This window comes from Lactuca sativa, chromosome 4, assembly GCF_002870075.4.
Source record: "Lactuca sativa cultivar Salinas chromosome 4, Lsat_Salinas_v11, whole genome shotgun sequence".
Lineage (NCBI taxonomy): Eukaryota > Viridiplantae > Streptophyta > Magnoliopsida > Asterales > Asteraceae > Lactuca > Lactuca sativa.
In genome coordinates this window covers 85,134,692-85,143,587 of record NC_056626.2, presented here as the reverse complement: position 1 = coordinate 85,143,587, position 8,896 = coordinate 85,134,692, and the positions used below count along the sequence as shown (strand labels likewise).

The window sequence follows — 8,896 nt, the reverse complement described above, 5'->3', positions numbered from 1 at the left end:
TATATGTTTTTTTGTATGACATGTATTTTTGGATGAGTATGTACCGGTCGCTAGTACTTTGATGTATATCTATTATTTCTTAATCAACAAGAAAATCTTGTTTTGTCGTTAGCTTTATGTGAGAGTATAAATAGATAGGTTTGTTCTTACGATTTTGTTACTCAAGAAAACACTCTTCAAATGATAGAAAGAAGATCAAAATTATTAAAGTTTTAAGAGTAAAAAATATCTCAGTTGGCACGTTGGCACATATCACGTTTAAAAAGAGATAATGTTTTGGCAAGATAAGGTGTTGAGCTTAGAGTCACGATAATAGTTAGTTTCCACTAACTAATCAGATGAGTGTATAGTTACTTTCATAAACATGACTTTAATACAAGTATTTTTTAAATGTATTAAATATCTATCGAAAGTTTATATGTTAATTAATGTTTATTGCCTGAAATATGTGTTAGATATATATTTGATGATATACGATGTGTGAACCAGATATGGTTTTATATGTGATAAGATGTATATATGATATTATTACGTGAAAATAATAATAATAATAGAAGTATTATTTCTAAAAAAAAAAGAAAATTAATACCTAAAACTTTGTGTTAAAAATATACACTAGTTAGTGTTGTCTAAACGGAGTTGGTATTGGAAATTGATTATAAGCAGTGTAGTCTTGCCTAGTGATGAGATAAGACTTAAAAATGGATGCTTAATTCAATTAAGTTGGATAATAAGTAGCATCTTATTAAGGGTACGTGAATGATGGAAAAAGAGAGTAGAAACTCTATTCGAGGACATTGATGATCGATGGAGTTTGTCCAACGTACAAAAGTACTTTATATGTACCAAGTATTTTTCAAAGGTCTGTATCTCAAGTGCTACTTTTGTCGAGGTATTATTATGTGTTGGGGTACAAGTCCTGCTCATATCAGGGTATTATAATGTGTCAGAAGGACTATGATGTACAAAGTCCTTTTTGACACTATTATGTGTCGGAGTACAGGAGCGTATTGGAGTACTTTATTAGTATTTCCTCATACTTTTTTCTTTTGATGAGCTTTGTGTGTCAACGTTTCCTTTCACGAAGTAATTGGAGGAACTTCGTAGACTACAAAATAGAGTGTGTTATTAATAGACCACTACTAGGTATGTCTGATGTTATTTTTCCAGATAGGATGAGTCTGGAGGCATAATACCCAAGGGTGTCAAGCCACTACTAGGTATGTCTTTATTGAACCTCGTTTGCTATTAGGAAATTTCCGAAGCAGCATCGTTGGTTTGTTGTTCATATTGATCCTTTAGGCTAGATCTCGTAAGATCATTGTATAGGATTGGTCCCTGGGGATCGATGGGATAGGATAGATCGTTTTATAGATATGATATATATATATATATATATATATATATATATATATATATGTGTGTGTGTGTGTGTGTGTGTATGTGTATGTGTGTGTGTGTTAATGATAATAGTTGGTTTTTGCAAGTTTGAGATATACATTATTATCACATTGTGAGATTGAAAACCTTATGTGTCATACCAATTTCCCAACCTGACCCACTCAATTTACATGTATCACAGGTAGTAGTGTAAGACGACTGAAGGCTTGAGTAAGATGCGGAGAGAAGACATGCAATAAAGTTCATGACCACTAGGTCTTTACGTTATAACATATGTTGTCTATGAGTTATGCATCCCTAGAGTTTTATTATTTTGAGACAATATTTTGTACTCAAATTGTTTTAATGCACTGGGAATTTCTGCGAAAAAAAATATTACGATTTTTAAAGCGTAAATAAAAAATTTTCCGGTTCTGAAAATTGGGAATGTCACATCTATGCTTCCTTCCGATTTCTACAGGGATTGATTCGACAAAGTTGTTCTGGTAGGAGCTCTAAACAGTCACCACGCTCTGAATAGTCGCCTAGATCTGACCGGAGCTCATCGTGAGGTTTTTGAAGTTTTCGATCTCATCTGGGATTTCTCTGGCGAGATCGTCGGTTTCTTCTTCTTCTCTCAAAATCGATTGCAGACTTCCTCTCTCCCCCCTCCCTTTCGAGTTTAGGGTTGTTAGATGATAGATAGAGAAGGGTGTGTGGGTTGACGGGGTTCACAGAGAAAAAAGAGAGGTTTTTTGCAGTTTCAGATCTCGTCTAGGATTTCTTCGGTGAGGTCGTCTGGTTGTTTTAGTGGGTTATGGTGGGTAATTGGAGGTGGTTGGCAGTGGTTTTAAGTGGGAATGATGGAGGTAAGGGTGGTGATTGATGGCTGATTTGAGAGGTGTTTGTAGTGGTTTTAGTTGAGAATCGAGTTTAATTAGAGAAGATGACCGAAAAACTCATATTTGGTCGGAAACAACGGAAGAAATTGGCAAAACTCACTATTAGCGATCATACTGGTATAATGTACACATTTCAACAAGTTCAAGGTTAATAAAAAACGAAAAACAATTTAGTAACCAAATGTGACAAGAAGTTAGAATACGTTACATTCTCAAGTCATTATCACCAAAATATAATTATAATTTATATAGAATTGAAACCAAAAAATATAACTACAAAAGGCATTGCAATTATGAGAAGAAATTTCTAAAAAACAAATATTAATAGATACTTTTCTTATTATTGTAGTTGAAAAATAAATTAATTTGAAATTTTAAAACTTTAAGAATATATAATAAAAAAATATTTATTACTTTGATAATAATTTCTATTAGGCTAAATAATCATATAATTATTTAATCATCAACAACTAAACACTAAAGCACAAACAAACAAACACTAAATCGTTAACTATATTCTATTTTTACAGATTAAAAGATTCTAATTATCTCATAATTAGCCTATATAATCGCACCATTTCAATTCAATTTAACAAAACAAAACTTTCCCTCTTGCGCTAAAAAATGGACCAAATAGAGCACAAGTTCGTTGAAGTGAACGGGATCAAGCTTCACGTAGCCGAGATCGGAAAAGAGTCTTCGCCGGCAGTGGTTTTCTTGCATGGCTTCCCGGAGATATGGTACACCTGGCGCCACCAGATGATTGGCGTTGCCAATGCTGGTTTCAGAGCCATTGCACCTGATTTCAGAGGTTACGGGCTATCAGATCACGGCGTTGAACCGGAGAAAACTTCCTTTTCCGACATGCTTTACGATACCCTCGCGATTCTCGATTCTCTCAACGTTAACAAGGTGATACATCAACTACTCCCTCTCGTAATTCGTAATCGACTTTTTAGCAGGCAAATCAATCCTAATTTTGAGTTTTAAGAACTTCGCTAGTGTGGTCAGATGTTTTTGCACTTTCTTCGATTTCATAATCGAGCAAAACATCTGTCATCTCATACTAAACTTTAATAATCATCATTTTTCTTTGAAATCCAATGAACTAGCATAATGATCATCTCAGTTTTGGTTGATCCAGTTAAAGTTAAACCAAGTGATATGACTGATATGAATGATTGTGATATAATGAACATATTTTTTTGCTTTTCTGCGTTTGAGTGAGCATTTGGGAAAAATTATTGAGTTCATCTGATGTCTTCAATTAAAGAACATGAAACCTAACAAAATCCATAAATATTTTGTTGCCGAATTTTGATCTTATTCTACCTAATAGGTGTTCGTAATCGGCAAAGATTTTGGAGCGTTTGTGGCTTACGCATTTGCGCTTCTACGTGGTGAAAGGGTTTTAGGAGTCGTAACCCTTGGTGTGCCATTTATCCCCCCAGGTCCTCTCGTTAGTCATGAATCCCTTCCCGAGGGTTTCTACATCTCAAGATTTCGGGTACGTCGTTCTCATCCCAACTTAATTTCATCAATTCATCACCATTTTGGGATTCTCCATGGAAGAAATTAAATGTTCTTGACTCATACACTACTTACAGAATCCTGGAAGAGCCGAAGCTGATTTCAGCCGTTTTGATGCTAAAACAGTGGTGAAAAACATCTACATATTATTCTCTGCAAGTGAAATCCCAATAGCCAGTGAAAACCAGGAGATCATGGATCTTGTGGAGCCAGATACGCCTTTGCCCTCCTGGTTCACGGAGGAGGATCTTGTCGCGTATGGCAATTTATATGAAAAATCTGGATTTCAAACTGCTCTCAAAGTTCCCTACAGGTAACTCATTTCAGATCCCAATTATTGACCACTTGAATACTGCATAATAGATGGGCCTAATTAACCCTCACTTTAAATCTTGTGTAGATCGTTACTAGACGAAAGGTATGAGTTTAACATAGAGGATCCAAAAGTAGAAGGTCGAGCATTACTGATTATGGGAGAAAAGGATTATTTATTCAAATTTCCTGGTGTTGAAGATGTAATAAATGGAGATGAGATGAAAAAATACGTACCTAATTTAGAGGTTACATACGTGCCCAATGGGTCACATTTCGTTCAGGAGCAATTCCCTAATCAGGTGAATCAGTTGATCTTGGCTTTCCTTGGCCAATGAAATTCCTAATAACCTCTTATTCTTCTCTAGTGTGGTGTGCCGATTACTTTTTTTAATTTCTTTATCCCACAAAGTTTTTGGTTGGCGAGTGTTTGTTTAGCTATTAGTGATATAATGATGTTGTTTTGTTTAATAAAATTAAGGTTTGTAATTTCCATTAATTCGTATTTATATTTAGATTTTGGTTTTTTTTTTTTTTTTTTTTTTTTTTTTTTTGTTATCTTTCTTTAAGTTTGAAAAAACATTGGCCTCCGGTGTGTGCACCTTCGAATCTTGTTTACATGTTTATGCTGGTACATTACTTTTTTTTAATATCTTCTTATATATCTATGTTAGGCGAATGCTTGCTGGTTGTGTAAAAATATAGTTATATAGTTTTTTAACGACAAACACACACAAATACATTCTATAATCTTACGCCCGATTCTACAAATTGTGATTTACTATTTATACATGAAAATCAATGTTAGTAGCAAAGCAAACATATAGTTAACCAATTTGTTTTATTAAACTTTAGTTAGCAATTTAAACAATCTTAGACATTCGGCCCAAATTGAAAGGATTAACTCACCCTAGTCTTATACTTCTCCAGAATATGTCTCTTCATTCTAAAAATTAGTCTATAACCGATACTATATGTGTTCATGCCTACAAGGGCACAATTAAAGGAGTAGTGGTGGAGGCAGCACCGAGGCTAGCCGATGCTCAACCACCCCCCAATCCCCGTCTGTTTTCTTTTTAACTTTTAATAAGCCGACTAAAATTGAATGATTGAATCTTCTAGAGGTAAAGGCGTAAAGCCCCTAAGAGATTTTATTTTGTATGTCAAAATGTAAAATTTAAAGAATTAATCCTTTTGTATAGTCTAGTTATCAGAATTAGTCCTTTCACATCACTCAATTTTACTTTTTAGGTTTTTTTATAACTCGTAAATATCTAGTACATACACTGTCATTGCGACGATATAAATACATAATTCATATATATATATATATATATATATATATATATATATATATATATATATATATATATATATATATATATATATATATTTCATATTTTATTTTTGTTTTACTAAAATATTACAAATATAATTTGATACGTATATTATATTATATATTAAAATTTTGTGGTCTTAGCTACAGTAAATGTCACCCATATTTGTCTCTTTTGATCCCTTAACTTACATTTCCTGTCGTGTAGGTCTCTGTCTTTGTGGCAGTTCATTACTTTCTTTCTAAATGGCAGGGGTGGCTTCTGTCAATATCTATATTTTACTGGCCACGTGTTGTTTTACTTTGCTTGGCCGCTTTGTTGGCCAATCACATTCAGATTAGTGTTCTTCTTCACCATTTTTCTTACCATACAGTACCATAAACCAACCACCTTCATCTCGATCCTTCTTCAACCCTCTCTGTGTGTGAGTGTTTCTTTGTAGACGCGATCCAACACCACCATATCCATCATCTTTATGAAGCACCATCAGACGCTCCTTACTTTTTTCACTACTTCTGCTATTCATCATTTTCTCTTTAACCCACCATTTTCTTCTTTTGATGGGTTCCGATGTTGATGGTTTGAGTTTTATTTTTGAAAAGATTTTGGGTTATCAAGTATCGGGTGAAATCGGGGTCGTATTTTGGCAAGGCAACTCGGAAGGCATTCCGATAGGATATTGCAACCGGTGTTTGCAGCCATCCCAGTGTTTCACCCCTTTTTCCTGAGCCTCATTCGGTTGAAATTCAGGGTCGTGTTTTTGATTTACGGTTTCAGAAGTTGGGTTTTGTTTTTATGATGGGTTCGTCGAATCCTAATTATATATGTGATTGAGATGGTGTTAGGGGAAATTAAAACTTAATTTTTCTTGCGTCCAATTTGTGCTAATAATCCCTGGTTGGTTTCCTTTTGCTATTAGGGCTAATCAATTTCTCCATATGAAATCGACAAAATACAGATCGATATAGAGGCACATATTGAGAGTAGAAGACGGAAAAGAGAATAAAAGCAGCGGTGAAATCATATGAGTTTTATTTAGTTCAGTTACATCCCTATTGTTATCTTTGTAGACTAATTTCCAGTTACTTCTCTTTATATGATGGTTTGTTTATTCTTTTATGTTTTACTTGATTCCATATGTGAATTCACACCGTAGTGTTTGGATGTTGGAATACTATGTATGCTTTCCTTTCTTATTAGTTGTGGATGTAAGTATTCTAATTACTATAAAATTCATTTGTCTTAATTCTCACAGAATGTTTTGCATTGCAGGCTGGTGAGAGTTGCTGATGAGAAGGGTGCTAATATCATCCTTATTCAGGTATGATTATTCGATGAAATTCATAATACAATATGATTTCCTGATTGTTTCTTTATTAACTTATTTTAGCAATTGTGTTCATGGTTGATTTTGTTAAACTATTAGAGAGCTATTAGTTTTTGTCAAGCACAAAGGGGTAATTAACTTCAGCAACCAAAACCTTACAATGATCATTCACTCAATGGAGAAACAAGGAGAATATATGTCTAGATAACACTGTTATATGTTGGAGGTTTGATAAATACCCCTGCACAGGCAATCACAGTTACTTTGGTGACATTTTTTTTAAAGAACTAGATCATATCAATACTAAAAAACTTAATTTCACATAACTAACGTACCATTATCTGCTTTCCACATATTTGCTTTTGTTTTAGTTAGTTGTAGGGGTTTATAATACGAAAAGGTACCACATATGAAACATCCCAAAAATAGGACCCGAAAATTTCATTTTTAATATAACAAAATCATAAAACTGAGTATCATATAATAAAACCATACGTTGCGTATCTCAAACCATACTAAAATACTGTGAGAAAATCTGTGTCATAACTGTATCAAAACATATCTAAGAAACTGAATCACTCCCAGGACAAAAACTGAAGCTGTGGTGTGTGCGATGTCATCATCCCGAGCTCTTCCCTTTACTTGCGGAAGTACCTGAAACCAAAATTGAAACCGTAAGCACGAAACTTAGTGAGCTCCCCTAAACTACCACATACCACACAATAACAAATAAAGCACATATTGGGCCTTGCCCACTGCATTGGACCGAAGTCCGGAACTAGCTGCATCGGACCGAAGTCCAGAACTGACTGCATCGGACCGAAGTCCGGAACTGACTGCATCGGACCGAAGTCCGGAACTGACTGGGACCTTGTCCCCTACATCGGACCGGAGTCCGGAACTAGCTGCATCGGACCGAAATCCGGAACTGTCTGAACATAGCAAAACATAAACACGTATTTGCTAACATAACACATATACTGCATCGGACTGAAGTCCGGAACACATAACACAAAACATGATTGAATCACAAAGACATCAAGCACTCTAACTACTGCATCGGACTGAAATCCGGAACTACTGCTAACTAAATAGGCCGGCATTGTGGCCGTAGACCCATTCCTACTGGAAGGAAACTCACCTCGTGAATTGGCTGCTGAGTGTATGGCTCTGGAAGCTATCTGCTGCTGCTCCGGTATCTCCCTGGCTACAATTCCATAAACACACTCAATCAAATACTAATCACTGTATTGGGGTAAAATGACTCTTTTACCCCTGGTCAAAGTCAACTCTCCCGGTCAAAGTCAACCTACAGTTGACCTGACTCGCCGAGTTGGGCCGCCAACTCGCCGAGTCCTTATTTCACTTCTCAACCCTGCTCGGTGCTACTCGTCGAGTATGGCATCGACTCGACGAGTTTCCTTTCGATTCTAGAACTCAGGCTATCTGCATCCGACTCGCCGAGTTGTATGAACAACTCAACGAGTTGTTCTTGAGCTAAGAAGATTGCCTTGGACTCGCCGAGTTGTATGAACAACTCGTCGAGTCCCTCCATTACTGAGTCTGACCTCCAACTCACTGAGTCCACTCTACTACTCACTGGTCCCCACTCGGCATCACTCAAAAGGGGAAAAATCGGGGACTCACGACTCGACTCGCCGAGTCGTTCTTCCGACTCGCCGAGTCGCATGCATGCAGCTACTCTAAACTCGATTCTGCTTGAATCCAGCGCATAAAACTTATAGATCTGGGCTCCCTTAGCTCGATTAACACGTAAAGATTCTATCTTTACGTGCCCATATGCACCCATGAAGATTAAAAGTCTCAAAAAGCACAATAAAGGCTAGATCTAGGGTTCTCAAGCAAGGAAACTTCGAAAAGGCACTAGATCAGGGCTCTAACACTCCTAAATGAACAGATCTAAGGATATCTCAACCCAACAAGGCATCCATACATTTATAAAGCTTGGAAAATACATTAAACTAGCCTTAGAGGTGTTCTAATGGAGGTTTTAAGCACAAAACAGGGTAATTCCGAGACATACCTCAATGAACTCTGACTTTGGCCTTGGATCTTTGCTTTACTCTTCCTCTTTTTGGTCCTTTCTT

The 8,896-nt window shown here is 36.0% G+C and overlaps 1 protein-coding gene and 1 long non-coding RNA gene across 2 annotated transcripts; one reads left to right on the top strand and one right to left on the bottom strand.

The window, feature by feature from the left end:
- Window positions 1–2,773: 2,773 nt before the first annotated feature.
- LOC122197322 (uncharacterized) lies at window positions 2,774–4,445 on the bottom strand. Its single transcript, XR_006190515.2, has 2 exons — window positions 4,362–4,445; window positions 2,774–4,276 (listed from the first exon to the last, which is right to left on the bottom strand). It is a non-coding gene; the product is annotated as an uncharacterized LOC122197322 (long non-coding RNA).
- LOC111917183 (uncharacterized) lies at window positions 2,907–4,617 on the top strand. The gene is made up of 4 exons (XM_023912840.3): window positions 2,907–3,194; window positions 3,622–3,789; window positions 3,890–4,125; window positions 4,213–4,617. The coding sequence occupies exons 1-4, from the start codon at window positions 2,907–2,909 to the stop codon at window positions 4,460–4,462; spliced, it is 942 nt and encodes a 313-aa protein (XP_023768608.1). The 3' UTR covers window positions 4,463–4,617.
- The last annotated feature ends 4,279 nt before the right edge of the window (window positions 4,618–8,896 follow it).

Bases quoted from the DNA above. Each gene is read 5' to 3' on its own strand.
- LOC111917183 (XM_023912840.3), top strand. From the start codon at position 2,907: ATGGACCAAATAGAGCACAAGTTCGTTGAAGTGAACGGGATCAAGCTT. The intron at 3,195-3,621 runs GTGATACATCAA...TCTACCTAATAG, and splicing joins ATTCTCTCAACGTTAACAAG to GTGTTCGTAATCGGCAAAGA. The intron at 4,126-4,212 runs GTAACTCATTTC...AATCTTGTGTAG, and splicing joins GCTCTCAAAGTTCCCTACAG to ATCGTTACTAGACGAAAGGT.